Source organism: Dufourea novaeangliae, unplaced genomic scaffold (genome assembly GCF_001272555.1).
Source record: "Dufourea novaeangliae isolate 0120121106 unplaced genomic scaffold, ASM127255v1 scaffold269, whole genome shotgun sequence".
NCBI classification, from domain to species: domain Eukaryota; kingdom Metazoa; phylum Arthropoda; class Insecta; order Hymenoptera; family Halictidae; genus Dufourea; species Dufourea novaeangliae.
Window position 1 is genome coordinate 318,174 of NW_015374146.1, and position 17,322 is coordinate 335,495.

Consider the following 17,322-nt stretch of genomic DNA (forward strand, 5'->3'; position numbering starts at 1 on the left):
CTGCAAGTTTAAAATCAAATTTTTTTTAAATGTTCAAAGATACTTAACACACCTTAAATCCAACAACAGATGCTTTAATACTTCACAAGAAGTATGTATATTCTTAACCCTCCATGACACCCCTAGATCTTTCATGGCACAAACGCAAATTCGCGTTCACGTATGTCCGAAACGAAGAGATTGTTATTCAAACAAACTATTTAACATTCAACTTTTAAAACTATGGTTCATGGACTAGAGACCCTGGGAAGTATCCCTGAATTATCTCAGATTTTTTGGAAGCTTATAAAATACAAAAAAAATAGGTCTGGACATAAAGGAATCCAGGGGGTGACGGACGCATTAAAAATAGGTGTAATGAAGGGTCAATACAATTTATCTTTGTCCTCACTATTTTCCCTTCTTCTCCTGATAATAGTTACCTATCAAAATCCTACGCATATTATGTACAAAAAATTTAATTCTTCCATGTTTTCATGGAAGATTATTCATACAGAACAGTGGAAGGAAATATCTGGGGTAAATGTCCTAATTACTGCTACCTTAAGAATGTACCGTAATCATTCTACGTGTTGTTTAACCTAAAAATCGTCTTAGTTCGAAACATAATATTATTTAAAATCACTTCGATTAAAAAAAATAGTTTTATACATTGAACATGCAGAATTAATTAATAATACATTAAAGTTTGCAAACAAACCCAGTGTCCGTATAACTGTCACCTCAAGAATTAAATTAATTCTTATATACATTAAAATTCATTTTGTACAATACTTATATTGAATAGTAAAATTATGTCTCTTTCTTTAGCATAATTTCACCATCACTTCTTACTTACGTAGTCTCATTTTTACCGTTCGTATTTCTCTTTCGTTTATCAACATTAATTTTTAAATACCAGGTACATACAAGTACATATATTTATTTATTTTTATGTAAATCTGAATTGCAATATAATAATAAAACTGTTTCTACACAATTTATTTGTACGTTACGATTTTGTTAAGTAAATTAAATAAAGTAGCAGTATTAGGGACACTGACAATAATTGAGACATTTACCCTACCTTCTTTTCCTTCTCACCGAACGTTACCCCTATATTCTTTCAATTTTTCAGCATACCACAGGGCAAACATAGCAAACAACGAAATCGTTTAATTTCATTGTCTCTCTCTCTACTTCGTGAAACGTTCGCAAACTAGAATCCCGAAATTTTCCCAGGCCCACGAACCGACGTGACTGACACGTATCTACCAGGCCGCACGGACTTTTGGCCTTTAACATTCGGTTTAGGTGGTTTGCGCGGTGATTGCAATATACCGGCGGACTCGTTGCGGCGAAGAGAGCAACGCGCGACGGGCCAACCAGTTTCCGAGTGGAATCGGTCCGATCGATCGGCGGGATCGCTCGATCGGAAAGCGGGGAACCTTACGGGTTTGGACACGTCCGATGGCAAAGCTATTGGCCCCGTTCGGTTGATGCGGATTAGCACGGGTTAATCGACACAAAGGACGTCTCGTTAGCCGGGAATTAAACGGATTATGGTCTGAGGTCCCCGACATCGCGATCGATTCATGCCCCAGCCGGCCAACCGACATATCTCGCCCAGCTTTCGACTCGTATAACATTTTCCCCCCGTTTCGTAATTCAGTTAATTGGTCCGGATGGGCATGCTTGACGAGATCTGCCTACGAAATTTTTCGTCCCGTCGTCGTCGTCACGGATCCGGGATTGAGCAACTGTTTGCTTTCGAATTCACCACGCTGGCGAAGGGGGTTGAAGGATCACAAAAGAGGATTTCAACAACGTGGGTTTACAACGTGTACCTGTAGACGATCTTCATAATCTTTTTATAGTTCCGAGTGTTATTTGTATTCACTGGAAACCTTATTCCATTCTGTAACTTATGGTATTCGTATAGCTTTCTGACCGAAAGCCTTTTAGCCTTTGGACGGCGGTGCCTGGGTCCATTTGGACTCGAGTAAGAGCTCCATCTAATTCGTAAATTTATAAATTGAATTTAAACTAGGGGTTGTTCGTATTAAGTCGTCTAAAAAGATAGTTCTTCTTGAATGCAAAAATAGGTTTAAGAAGTAGGAAGTACAGTAAATCCTCGATGAGTGTTCTAAGGCTCCTGGGCAGTGAAATATTTCATAAACTAATGGCCGTGTGCGGCTGAAATAAATATTATTGATTTCAGAATTCCAAGCTCTATCATTGTGCCGAACCTCATTAACACTAGAACTACCGACAACAAACGTATACCTATTTCTATCGGTCAACAAAACATAACAAACTGTTGAAAATTGACAAATTTATAAATTAACTGATTTCTTTACTTTCATATCATAATAGAAGTTGTAAAAGATCTAAAAGAAGTGTATTGTTATAACATTTTAATCGCCGTTATGAGAGTGTACTGAGCAGTCATTTTGACTGGTTTGGTAATTCTAGTGTTAAAAAGTCAGCGTTACACTTGGGGACCTCTCCTTGTCAGTGTTGAGGAGCCTCCGAACACTCATCGAGGATTTACTGTATAGGGGTCTAACCCAAACATTGATGTAGTACGCACATTAAAAACATCCACTTTCTGAGGGTTTTTCAATTCGGTGTTTGTTAATACACAGCCTTTTACTGTACCTTTAAATAAGGATCATTGGCACTATTGTATTATTTCCCGATTTTAATATATTGCTACGATTGAACATAAACTAAAACATGCTAACCCTTTCATTCCAAAATTATTTAGCAATTACGAAAAAGTATTTTTTTTTACATTTTTTGTATATATTACACGACATATAAATGATTCACAAGAACATTTTATTACTTTGAAAGCGTTTAGTCCATTTTCCATTCGTTGCCATTTGGCAACTTTCTTTACTTCTATCACAGTTATGTATCACAATTGACATTATAAAGTTATTACAGATAATAAAACTCTTTCTTTCCTACTTTTGTTCGGTGAACCCTCTTGAAATATTGAAAGAAATTAAAGTTTTGTAAGTTCTTACTGTATTACTAACAGTGCTCAACACTTGAATTCCATTAAATGAAAAAAACAAATGACAATAAAGTTTTAGTGTACCAATAAGCTTTTAAACACAACCAAATTTTGTGTCATGCCATCTATATGAGACCAGAAGAAACTGTTTCCTGTATACTCATAGGTATGAACAAATACATGATACTAACGTCATTTCATAATTTAAAGTATTCGTAATTTTAAGCCATATGGCAACAGTGGGAACGAAAGGATTAAGTAGTTACCAGCAGGTAAATCTGTTACCATTTTCAATAGCTCGCCTGTAAATAATTGTTAATTTGGATAAAATGGATATGATGTGTTGAAATAAAAGTTAGTCATTAAGGGCAATTGGATACCAATTGACAGGAGCCAAGATCAAATAGTACGTATTTCATCCCTAAAGCACGTACCATGTATTACAGAATATTGTGAATATATTGAAAATGTGCGCGTATAGAGAAAGTAGCATCAAAATTCTTTTTAACCTGATGTTTACAGAAGCAATTTACGTACACACGAGGACAGTATGTGAAACGAAATGGCTAATTGAATTATCATGGCTTCTCCATCGATTCGTGAGAATAGATCGGTCGCGAGCCTTCGTTAGATACTAGCTTGATAACCCCCTTGATGCGATTTTCGAGTGTAGTCGTACAAGTACAGTGTTACCGTACGATGACTGTACGCTTATTCCTAAGTCCCTCTTTCCCACTGTTCTCGACCACAATTCAGCGTGTATCCAGTAGGACAATGACCACCCGAAGCTAGTGTCACTATTACGGACGAACGACCAACCTCAATGAAGAACTATGAAACACTTTCTGCATAAAGCAACGAATGTTTCTAATTCTTATGCGTCCATGACTATTTGCAGAGATTTATCAGTAGATTGATTGTTTCAAGTTCGATATAGGTAAATGTTTAGCTAACTTTACCGAGGCTTTTATTTCCTTTCGAATCTTAATAAAACAAATAAATCTCTATTCGACTCCAATCTTTATAAATTAGTCTAGAAAAGTCTATATTTGCATAAACATTCGCAGTCTATTTGTCAGAGTGTAGATAGTTAACACTGCAACTAATGAATAGTTACAGTGGCGTATTCGAAATTTCTTAATTTTTCAATTACCGAAATTATAAAGGTGTTGTGTTTGTAGGAATTTACTTTAACTTTGATTTATTCTGCACTTTGTGTCGTATTGTATTATATACGACACGTGTTAATATCTTACAAAATTTAAATTAGCACACATTCTGTGCTGCTCGTTATAATGGTGATAACTGTTTTACGAAAACCAGACAATTTTTCATGCTATTAAAGGTCCCATCTTGCTCAGAATTGAAAAATAAATCATAGATATTAAAACGTTATATCTTTACATAATTAAAAACTGATTATATAAGTATTTGGTGATTTGTGTATAGTGTGTTTCTGTTTCCAGAGTGTTGTCAAATGCGTTAAAGAAGGAGCTCGAAATCTATTTTTAAGCTTATGTTGTTCCTCGGTAATTTGTGTACAGTATATAACAGAATTAATTATATAAAGATATTAAAATTTTTCAAAAATGTCCAATAATTAGCATCTACCGTTAGTAAATATAATTTGCACCGGCGAGAAATAAAACCAAGAAATCTCGTGATCGGTCTTTCATGTGTCAACTGTTTCGTCAATCTACAATTAAGACAAAACTACTGTCAAACTCTATCAAACGTTTTACTTTTTATTGTAGTTTCAAACAATCGTGTACACTTGTAAACGCATAAAATCCATCGTCTACCGATCAAACGAACATTCTTTTATTGTTTCCTTTTGTTTAATTTTGCTTCTTTTTTTTCGACGAATTTCAAGTTTCGGAAATATCGCAGAACAGCCACGTTAACGGACGTGACACCTGACCGTATTTCCCCGCCCCCCCCTTTTGTACGGGTACGGAATTTTCATTGTTTTTTATTGGATAACGCGAGTGGCTGTGGACCAACCGAGAGACATCGATTGAATTTCAAACGAAATTCAAATTACGTTTAATTTGGTTAGCCAACGAACGGGCAAAAGCGAAACGTGCGTGTATGTGTGTGCACGCCGGTTGCGTGCAGTTTGGATTCGTAGTTCGGGGGATTCGGTGCGTTGTACGGATTCTATTATCGACCTGCAGCAGCCACGGTTCATTAAAACGGCATGAAACTCCCAGAGACAACTGTTTTGCGGTTCTTCTGTTCCGCACCAAAATTCACCGTCCCCGCAATTCTCGCGTGTCTATCGGCGTCAGGTTCGATGAACGCGTCCCATGTCACGGGTGTCGTACCTTCGGTGTACATGAGGTGACAAAAGGTTAGCTAGAAGCAGAGAAAGCAAAAAAACTTATATAATTGAACTGCTGATCTTTATGCAAGTACAAATTTTCATAAGTTAATCTAGTGAATTGAAATAATATCAGAGTCTTTATGTCTTTTATTAATCCTGTAATGGTGAGGACCGAGTTGTATGCGATCTAAGTTACAGTTCCTCTTGTACTGTCCTCACGTTTTATTATTCTTATGTTATACTCGTTTTAAAATATTTTTTATTATTCAGTAAACGTTTAATAATTATATTATTATATGTTATGTAACTCGATTATTATTTTTTGTTATGTAGATAAAGAAAAATACAAATTTAAGGTATACATTTTGGACCCGTCTGAAAATACCAAAATGAGCTCGGGCGAATCCAAACCCACCTTATCGAGTACGACCTTAAAACGCACTTTATCATTCGAGGATTAACCCTTTGTGGCCCTACAAATGTTCAATGTGACTGGGCAACGATTTTATTCTAGTAGATCCAATGTCCAGTGTGGCTATTTCTTCCCAGTTTCTTCGATTTAAGTGCGGAGCTGACGACAGTATGAAAAAAAATAACGGACCCCAAAGGATTAAAGGTTTCATTGCGCCTAAAGTAAATTGAAGTTTATACTAATACTTACATTTGAGATAAGTGCATAAAATTTATAAACTATAAATCTGAATCGTAATCTGATTTGTTTGATAATACGTAAGAAACTAATCGTTCAGAACTGTGGTGTGTAAGAATTTTTTATGGCCGTGGAATAGAATCTATAGTCTTTTTTCTGAACGTCAGAAATACTTTATGGAACCAATGTAGTCGTTATCACAGAATATTAGGTTAGCCCATCAATTATGTGGCTTTTCTGAGGATTGAATTTAAAAGGGTATAGTTCAACATGATCGTCACTTATCATCAGCAACTATCAAAGAATTGTCACAGCAGTCGGAAATATATTATTCGTTAATTACTTACAAGAAATTGTTTAATCTCACTAACATTCACAGTGAAAAAAACAGCATTATTTGTGCGATGACCTAGTATTAGGTTGCTGTAATAATTGTGATCCCTGATAAAAAATCATTGATAAGAGATTCTATTTTATCAATGTTATTTATGTACGAAATTGTAATGTATATTTATCTGCTGATCTCTATATTTTCTAAATAATATATATAATCCAATATTTAATAATTCGGTATAATACTGAAACTCTTAAATACAGTATTGGAAGTATTTATTGCATCACTCGAATATTAAACGCTGAGGTATACCTCTGTTGTTATTAATTAAAACATAGTTATTGGAGCAAATGTATTGCTCACCATCTCTGCCAACACAAGTTGGATACGGATCATTTTATCAATCATATTGCTATGAAAATCGTGCGTACCTACTACGTAAATTTTGAGAGTGGTGCAATAAATATTTCCAATACTACAGTTCGGTATTCAATCTCCATTTATGCCATAAACGCATAATTTTTCATGGGGATATTTAAAAGTGATCTACGTTCACGACTCTGAATTTAATTAGAGAATAAAACTGTAGAGAAATTTTATGGGGATGAAGTCACGTGTCATTACGCCCTGGCGGGAAATACACAAAGTGGCAACGTGAAGTATTATAATAGGGAAGTAATATACGAATAGACGTGGGTGGATGGCGGGGAACATCCATATTGCACGGTTACTGTTTTCTTTGACGACTAAAAAAGTTCGTTCGTGGAAATTTACGAAATTCGTTCCTGGCCCGAGATGCTTCCCGCCAAAGAAAACACTGTCGCGACGGGAGAGATTAATTTACGCCTCGACATTACGATCTCACACACTCGGCCGGCATAAGAGTGCATCGCGATAAAGCAAATATTCTGACCGCAGTTGCGAACAGATGAAACAATATGTTCACAATTTTTCAAAATTATTAATAGATCGATAATACTGGGGAAATTAATTTCAGAGAGAGATCGAACTGGTCTGAACATTTAGGAAGGAACAAAGTAAGAATGGAAAGTAAAGGCGATTGTGTGCCTCGAAATAAAGCAAAATGATTACGTAAATGATTTTGCAGAATTTTGTATTAGAGGGTGATTATGAGAATGATGGAAATATGGAACTTTGTAGATTAGTTTCTCTTGTCTAAGAAATTTATGTAGCTGTGGAAACTTGTTAGATCTATGAAATATACGACCAGAAAGAAGAAAGAGAGGTTATTGAAAATGTTATCTAATTACAAATTTCCTTACTTTTTTATCTCTGTTCCTTGAAGCATTAAAGCGTATTAAACTTAATTTTCACGAGCTTAGTTTCATGAAAAGTGTCAATAACGTCTAAAATGATGCACTAACTTAGTCTTCGTATACGAATCTGAAAAACTGAATGATATTGAATATTTCAAATCAGTTTTCATTTTTTTTTTATTTTACACCATTTAAAATGAGTTTCTAATGTACTTACAGTCGCATTGTTCTGTTAATCGAGGTATAAGTTATTCAATGTTTCTATGAACGGTGTTCTATTTATTACGATATTGTATTCGACCTTGTTTTTATACCGTCAAAGTTATCTGTTCCACCACCTGACGCATTATTCCGGTAAAATATATGACACCCACCCTTCATGAGGATTATTAGTTACGGCCAGGTTAGGAATCACTGGACTGAAACGTATCCCCGAGAAAATTAATTGCACGACTTCGAGACGAGGACGCGTTATAACGCTGACCAAGCCGTTTCAGATAATAGATGGATACCGTTGGCTAGATAATAAATGGATAGATGCAACTGAAGCTGTCACCGATAATGGACTGTATTAAGTGTTGGAAAAGAAAGGAGCAGTAAAACCAGCCTCCACGTACAAAGGGAGTCTCTGATAGTAGAAGAATCTGTCTCGTTAAACATTCTCCTGCTTCGTTCACTTTTGAAAGTTGTGCATTCGATATAAAAAATTCAGCGAGATAAAAGATTTAATGAAATCAGTAAAGTAGGTAATTGTTACATCTTAGTATATCAAATATGAAAGGAATATAAAAAGGCATTATGAACTTTATGATGAGCTGGCATAAACATAATTTCAGGGTTACTAAAATTTGGTGACTACATTTATGTAATATGTGTATAGTAATCGAAGTGGCCTAAAGTATATTTGTTGAAATGTGACATTTTCTTCGAATTATGTCGAACTATCGAATTATTTTTTCGAATTATCGAAACATAATTATTCTTCTCACGAATGACAGTATAAATTAATTGCTAATTTCGATCACTTAACCATTCAATCGTGTTTTAGTTATATTATTTTATAATACGCACTTTCCAAAATTTTGTATGTAATACGGTTTACAGAATATTCTGTAGGAGATATTGAATGGAAATTTTAATTTTTTCCATAACAATGATCACTACCTTTGAATAAAACATGTTAATTGTATACGGTATCGTGTCAGCATTACATTGCATTGAATGTTTCACTGTGAACGCTGAACAATATAATTACTGGTGATATGACTCATATAATTCACGGCATTTATGCTTCGTCCATTGTATGTCAGTCAAGTAGAAAATCAGAATGATCCCATACGCTCCCTTACGTTTTAATTTATTAGATGAGGAGAAATCGAGCCAATAAAAACGTTTCTTTCGTTTGTGGATCGAAACTCGAAAGGAGAGAGTGTTACTTTGACACTGACGTAGATAAACCTGAACGAAATTATCATCTGGATCTGTCTGTACTGAGAACTATTTAATATTCCACGTTCAATCCATAAACAACACTTTTAATTTCATACTTTATCTGTTACAGATCAATGTGGAAAGTGTCGAGCCAGCACTAAGAGATTAAATCTGAACAAGTACTGCAAAAGAGATTACGGTAAGTTTCAGATATTAACAAACTGTCCAGTATGTTTACAAACTCGTCAACGATAATAGAATTGGGGGAATAGTTCGAAATAGGATAAGTCTATATAAAAAAAAATAATCAAAACTGTACAATAGAAGTTTTTCGTAAAAAACTTTCCTTTCGTGTACATCAATATTGAAAATCCATCATTCACTTCACCAATTTAAATATTATTTCATAAACTTAATAGATGTAGTAAGTCTTTTAATGGGTAAAATTAATAATTCAATAAATAATTTCAAATTGCAAACTTCTTCCCGCTCTTTCCTTTTTTAAAAATTGCGGCGGGACGGATGTTATTGAATCAGCATAGACCTTTCATTTTGCTGAAAAAGTAATTAAAATGCGAATTGTAATATTAAATATGACAAAATGTAGTATATTCCTTATTAGTACACGTAATACACCATCGACTAATTTTATACTTCCTCTTCCGCGAATCGTTTTAGAAAACACGATAAACGCCAGGGACTTATAAAACAAACCGATACCATTTGCGGCCACAGATAGAAATGTTATACAGTGAGTAAAAGAAGTATTCGTACACCCTTTAAAACAGAACAACTCTTTCAAAATTGGACCAAGTGACTTGAGTTTTTTTATGAACTTAGAAGGATTAGTTTACTAAATGATGTGTTAAAAAAATGTTGAAAAATTTACGACTTTTCAGAATGTCGAAGAAAATAATAAATGTGGTTTTTTACAACTTTTTTGTCTAAGACTGTAATGAAAATTTAATAAATACATTTCGAAGTTTTGTGTCTGTTATATACATGCTGCAACTGATTGAAATCGGTTAAAATCGAAACGAGTAACAGGCATCGAAAGATGTAAGAATTTTTAGATATAAAGACACCTCTCGATTATCGTCCCAAACTCGGGTCCGCGCAGAGACAATAATCAAATAGGGAGAAATGCTTCAGACCCTCGTAAATTGTTTTTTTTTTTCCGAAGTCGGAGCCTCGGCAACAAAAGCAGAGGGTCAACAAAGTATGAGCTTGATAGGTTCCACCCCCCCCCCCTAATAACGCCTGGACAATAATCGTGTAGAACAAGCCAGACAATAATCGAGAGGATTCTGTATTATAATTGTAGGTCACAAGTCGGGAAAAATTGCGATTTTCAACATTTTTATCCGTTTGTATCTGCTAACAATACTAACTGACTTCGATGAAATTTTCAGCATGCATATAACTAACATAAATCTAAGCAACGTATTTGTTAAATTTTCATATTAGAATCTCAGATAAAAAAGTCGCAAAAAGCGACCTTTACTATTTTCTTCGCGATTCCGACCAATTGCAACTTTTTCAACATTTTGTTAACACATAATTTAGTACACTAATACTTCTATGTTCACAAAGAAACTCAAGTCACTTGGTCCAATTTTAAAAAAGTTGTTCTGTTGTAAAGGGTATATGAATACTTTCTTACCCACTGTAATTTGCTTTCGCGTGGCTTCCCTTCGCGATTTATACACTCTGCAACCGCTAATGGCATTACTAGTTTTTGATCCGCGGTCACAAGTGAAATGATTGCGAGTCACTCCGCTGCATACCGTGTAGCATAACTTCGTTCGGTTCGCCGTAAACGGTGAAGCTAGGCTCTTCCATGTTCGCGAACGAGACGACTGCAAGTGGAACAGCTCCTTTTATGTCCTATCACTGAACGAAGAAAATCTTCGTGGTTCTTATTTCAATCAATAATAAATATTATATTAAACATTGACAAGTCAACGAGTTGAAATGGTAAATGATACAAGTGCCAGGAGTGAAGATTTTCAGAATAAAAAACACGAGTTTGTTAATTTTGGCATTTACGACCTTTATAGATTTAGATAGAAATAAATGGCAAAAATATATCTGATTAGATCAGAGACAAGTCTGAGTTCTACTTTCACTATCGTCACATAAAATTTCAAAGCTTTTGAGTATCTACTTTGAATGGGATACTTAAGAAATTATTTTTTATTTTTTTTTTACGTCTGCGTCGTTTACCATTTCAACTCTTCAATTGTAATTTTAAAAGAAGAAGTACTATTCAGTTCCAGGAACTATTTATAACAGAACGAAATATTTATGTGAATTAGAATCGAAGGGGAGATAGGAGTGAATTGAACCTTGTTAAATGCAGTTAAATCAAACTTTATTTGTTATTATGAAAGATACTATTACGTCCTAGCGACTAGAACAGTAAAATCTCGATTGAAACGAACAATTATAACTGAGGGAAGGGAGTCTCCGTTCAATTAAAGTGTCCGTTAATACCATTTACACGAAAATGAAAGGCCACTGACATACTACCTATCTACTTTGAAAGACGATACAGTCTATTTACATGGAATTCTATCTAGGAAATAAAAAATCCGTAAAATCAAGAATTTATTATATACTTATTTAGTACCGTAATACAAATCCGAAAATTGAGGTTTTACTGTATTCACGCGGCAAAGTAATTAATCCGAATTAACACAATGAAATTGATCGATTTGTCTTTTTTTCAGCTATCTTGGGTAGAATAACAGAGAGACACAAAAAGAACGATGGTTCTCCGAGTGGTACAAGCGTATCCGGTTCAGTTTGGACGCGATTCACTTTGAACATCGATTTCATTTACAAGAAGGCTCCGAATTCGAGGATCCGACGCGGTGATGTGTTCCTCTATGTTCACTCGGCTGATTTGACCTGCAGGTGCCCGAAAATCAAACCGAACAAGTGAGTTGTACATTACACAATAGAATGTCCCAAAGCGATGTTACAGACGTTTTATTGATCGTTGGTTAATTTCTTATTCTTTCTCAATCGATTATCGTAACGTTTCTTTTCCCGATGATATTAAAAGATAGACAAAACGTGATTATAGAGAGAGAAATACTTACATACTGTAACACTTACATATTGTTCTAGTAATTATTAAATTACTACATTTCGAATTGAATTCGTATAAAGTCAGATTAAATCTACCTACTAAGAAATTATGAACTAAACTATACAATTTGTCTGCATAAAATTTCTTTTGGTGTATTCGAAAATTATAAAAAGTGTAAGGACTTCGTAAAGATTCCCATTAATTATTGGGTCGAGTCTTAAATAACTTCCATTTCTCTTTTTAAATCTGTTTCTATCGACGAAAGATATTAATTAATTCTCGTCTGATGTATATCCTGCATCACTATTAAACTTATCTGTTATTGTTAAACGTAAGAATATTTTTTATTGCAATTTTTTGAACATCGTAAACAACTTATGAACTTAATTTAATATGAAGTACAAACTAAGTGTAACTAATTAATAGTGTTTGAACGTTCTTTATATTTTCATTATTATATAAAAATATTTTATATATTTATGATCTCGAATATTTATCGTCGGTATTAACGTTTCCAGTAATTTTATTGAAAGTAATTTCCCAGTCATTTTGTATAACATACAACCATGGGCGTAGCCAGAGGTGTGCAGAAATAAAGTAGCTTTTGCCCCACCCTACTAGAAAAAAATTGGATTTTGTCCCCTCCCCTCCCTTCCCATAGTTATCAAATTTGTGCATAATATTTAATATTGCAGTATATTTTGAAACACGACCAGCAGCCTCTAGTAAGAAAACGCATACATTTTCAACGACTCATGACTTTAAAAACAAAAGAAAGTTTGTCTGGTTACGTACGGCGTTTTTCACTGTGGCAGTCGATGTGTTAATATTTTTGCCCCCCTCTGATTAAAAACCTGGCTACGCCCATGCATACAACTACATATTAAGCGAAACAATTTATTATTTGTACGATCACTTTAGAGTACATTCATTCAACTAACGCTCAAGTCTGATGCAAATCCGTCCACTGTGAAAACCATCTGTTATCGTGCAACACGTACTCGACTGTCAACACCACCCTCAGCCTCTTGACACTATATTGACACTATAGATCCCATACTACACGGTATACATGGTTTTCGAACATCATCGTATACTGCGCGGCCTTGTATACCATAAGTGGCGAAAAACCCATTTAACAGCTTGTATCTTCAAGGCTGTCGCTCTTCCACTTGAGTATGCTTCAAATATCTCACATTATTCCTTTCACTTCCTACGGTCCCTGTTTCGATATACAATTGAAATCACGAACTCACAAATCATTCTTCCAGACGTTTTTTATTAACTATCGAACTAAAGGTCTATCTCTTCAGAATGCTTCCTTTTTTCCTAATTTATGGAACGTAAACAAAGTAACATAAACCGTCAACAATCCTTCGACGACGCTTCGACGATCCAACGACTGTCGACGAACCATTGTCGATACTTTGACGACCTTTCGACGACCCTTCGACGACTCTTCGACGACTCTTCGACGACTCTTCGACGACCCTTTGACGACCCATTGACTGTCGACGATCCTTTGACGACCCATCGACCGTCGACGACCGTTCCACGACCCATCGACTGTCGACGATCCTTTCACGACCCATCGACCGTTGACGACCCTTTCACGACTCATCGACCGTCGACGACCCTTTGACAACCCATCGATCGTCGACGACCCTTTGACGACCCTTTGACAACCCATCGATCGTCGACGACCCTTTGACGACCCATCGACTGTTGACGACCCTTCCACGACCCATCGACCGTCGACGACCCTTTCACGACCCATCGACCATCGACGACCCTATCACGACCCTTCGACGACCCTTTGACAACCCATCGACCGTAGACGACCCTTTGACGACCCATCGACCGTAGACGACCCTTTGACGACCCATTGACCGTCAACGACCCTTCGAAGACCTGTCAACTGTCGACGATACTTTGGCGACCCTACCATCAGTAGGTATCGCGATGGCTAAAGTGGTTTACGTTCGATGGAGAATCAGAAACGCTCAAATAATTCTTCAATCAACTACACTTCCATTACAATATTATAATATAAAATCCAGATATTTATAAAATCCGACACTGCAATTTAACCTCCGCTATCGTTTACTACTTAGTCGACGAACTTCCATGTGCTTGTACATACAAGAAATTGACTGATACGCCAGTCTAGGTGGTTTTCCCTGTATATCAGGGGAGTTGATGGAATAACCGAATGCCCCATTGGGTTCGAGTCGTGGTGTCGATGGTCCAGCATGTGATCTCACACGATAACTTGGTGTTGACGATGACGTTTGGCAATCAGAACGAAATGAAATTCTTACGATTGGTAACGTTACAACGGTAACGAAAGTAACGGAAAACGTTTTGAAATTTCCAGATCGTACTTGATTCTTGGCCAGGAGAGCGACGGCGGTGGTCAAGGTGGGCTGACGGTGACACAAAGGTCGATCGTCATCGAGTGGCGCGACGAATGGCACCGCCGAATGCGACGCTTCCAGCGGAGGGCGAGATCGTGTAATTGAACTAATTCGCGTCGTACCAAGGAAAATAGACGGAGAAAGAAGGGAAGATAGAGAGAAAGAGAGAGTGAGTGAAAGAGAGATAGAGGGTGAGAAAGAGAGATAGAAATGTAAAGAGAGAACGGAAGTGGAGAGAACTGAGGGATAGAGAAATAGAACTCATATTACCTTTACTCTCGTATTTGTAGAAAGGTGCACGTTCATTTTCAAACTGCCAATAGCTGTATGTACTCTCGCATACCCACCATTTTGCACGAAATACTCAACGACGTCCTAAGATTAACGATAAGTACCGAACGCATACGAAAGTGGAACGCAAGTGGGATTTCGATGGTACATAAATGCAACGTTAACGGAGAGAAGTATTAGTTTATTCGAACACACGGAGAGATTTTGGAAAGCGAATATCTATATAGAAGAATAGGTTTGTTTTCTTTTTTCTTTTGGTGATTTTGTCATTGGTATGTTACGTTTGTCAACGTTATAAGGATCTTTTTATAGAAATATGTATTGCACTGAGTTTTGAGTAGATGTTCTTAATCAGAAAGGAATTGTTTAAATTATAATGATGGATTAAAATTCAATGGATTGTTGAAGTACCATTTGTGGAATTAATTGCTCATGATTGTCAAAATGGAAAAAAGATTGAGAATTTTTAATAAGAATTTTAATTAAGAATGCGTTGGTCTGTTAAGAGTTTTTGCTGTTACTATCTTTAACACGTATAATAATACAAAGTACTTAGTGTGTATTATGCATACTAATTCGAAAAGTATTCTTTTTTACCGTAAGATACTTCTATTTAATGATTCCACTAATGATAAAATAATTTATAATCAATAACGCACAGATTTTAGATAAAGAACGTTCAATTCTTAGAAATTTATATTGAAATGTCTTTGATACTCATTTACAAATGAAGATGAACAAAATCCTGCTCGAACACATTCATCACCAAAACTAAAGTTCTAGCAAAATGTTTGTAATTATTTCAAAATGTGAACAAATAACGTTTTAAGATTGCAATTTTTAATACTGTTCTAACTACTTTAATAATCCCTGCATTTAATCTTCTGTGAACACGTATTGCCAAAAAATCCAAGTAGAATAATTTAGAATTTGATAAATATTACAGTTTCAGATTATATTCATGTATTGCAAATTTAAGCTTTTCTTCTATATAGAAGTACACAATGTTTAAAGTGCATATTTGATATACAAAATTAACGTTATATTGTCGCAATTTTCTAAATAACCTTTTCGATGGCTTATACACCCAAACGTAGAAAAGAAACAGTCGACTCCAAATGCACAAAAAATGGAATCGAAACTTTCTCCAATTTTCGACTCGTATATTCCAAAAATTACGTTCAATACCAGACAGACTTCCCACGTGCATTTCATCGAGCCAAAAATGGAATATCTTGTACTAAATTAGGCTTAGAATTTATATCGATATAAATTATACCACTTCCTGTGAATTTATCATCTTTACACGCAATCGAATCGGGCCGCGACACGAACTAAAGAAAACGGCGGTCTCGTTCCCTTCACGCGAAGCCTAAAAGAATCATTGAAGTTAGACGACGAACATTACGTTATCGCATAAAAGTGATTCTTAAACTGACTTTTTTTTTTATACGATATTTATGTTCAATGTTGACGAGTACCTACTCATTCTTTTTTGGAATTTTACACTTTTTGGTCCCCCTTGCTCAAATGTATAAGGAACAAATTTATAAGAAATCTATTCCATGATAATGTATCGATGCGAATCGAGTGTGCAGTATTGGATAGCGACCTGTGTAGAATTAGTTGTATCGCATATCAGTTGTAACTACCGTTTCGTACAAATGCGTGATTTTTCGATAGTTTGTTACTGCTGGTGTGTTACGAATTCGAGGAGCAATACCACCACCGAACGTACAGTGACAGAAAAAAATGTATCCATATACCGATTACTTTTCCCATCAATTGACAGTATTGTTTTCAGTGTAACGACAGGTTAAAAATAATTTCCATCTGGCTATACTTTAGTATAAAGCTACCTTGTTTTAGTATATTTCGAAGTAAATCATTTTTAATCTAAGATTGTATGGAGTGAAAATAGTACATATTGCCAATTCGTGATAAGTGTCACTACATAGTGTATGGATACTTTTTCCTTCGACTGTATATCGGCCGGTTAGTGCCACAGTGTTTTAATTCTTTCGATTCAAAACGATGCTTTGATCGAAGAGGTATATTCGTGGAAATTTATTATGCAACGTAAATGTTCAAAAGAGACACGAAAAACCGATAGAACCATCGCTTTCACGGAAAATCGACGACGCGTTATTGTAACAAAATGAAAATTGCAAATATAATACGACTGTACATATTCGATAAAAACTTGTTTTTCCGTCTCTCCACGGTGTACGTAAAATCAAGGAAGACTGCTTAAACCTGGTTATTATATCTTCTGTTTGTTTACCGAGCTCACGTACTTAAATAAATATGAAATTAATAACCGACATTCGGCGAACTGGTAACTTTACTAAGGATGTTTACACAAAGTTACAACTTCGTAGACTAGTTTACGAAAAGAGAAACTTATTGAACTTATTTATTGAGTCAACAAATAATCGTCTTATCAGGTAAAGAAGAAAATAATGACTATGTTCAATTTTATTAAAATTTGTGTTC

The 17,322-nt window shown here is 35.4% G+C and overlaps 1 protein-coding gene across 1 annotated transcript in view; it reads left to right on the top strand.

Moving 5' to 3' along the window:
• Positions 1-14,678, top strand: part of LOC107191478 (netrin-1-like) — a 114,852-nt gene extending 100,174 nt beyond the window's left edge. Inside the window, exons 3-5 of the mRNA XM_015580540.1 lie at positions 9,152-9,220; positions 11,754-11,964; positions 14,496-14,678. Coding sequence (XP_015436026.1) covers positions 9,152-9,220; positions 11,754-11,964; positions 14,496-14,640 — 425 coding nt within the window. The 3' untranslated portion in view covers positions 14,641-14,678. The remainder of the gene's footprint in view (positions 1-9,151; positions 9,221-11,753; positions 11,965-14,495) is intronic.
• The last annotated feature ends 2,644 nt before the right edge of the window (positions 14,679-17,322 follow it).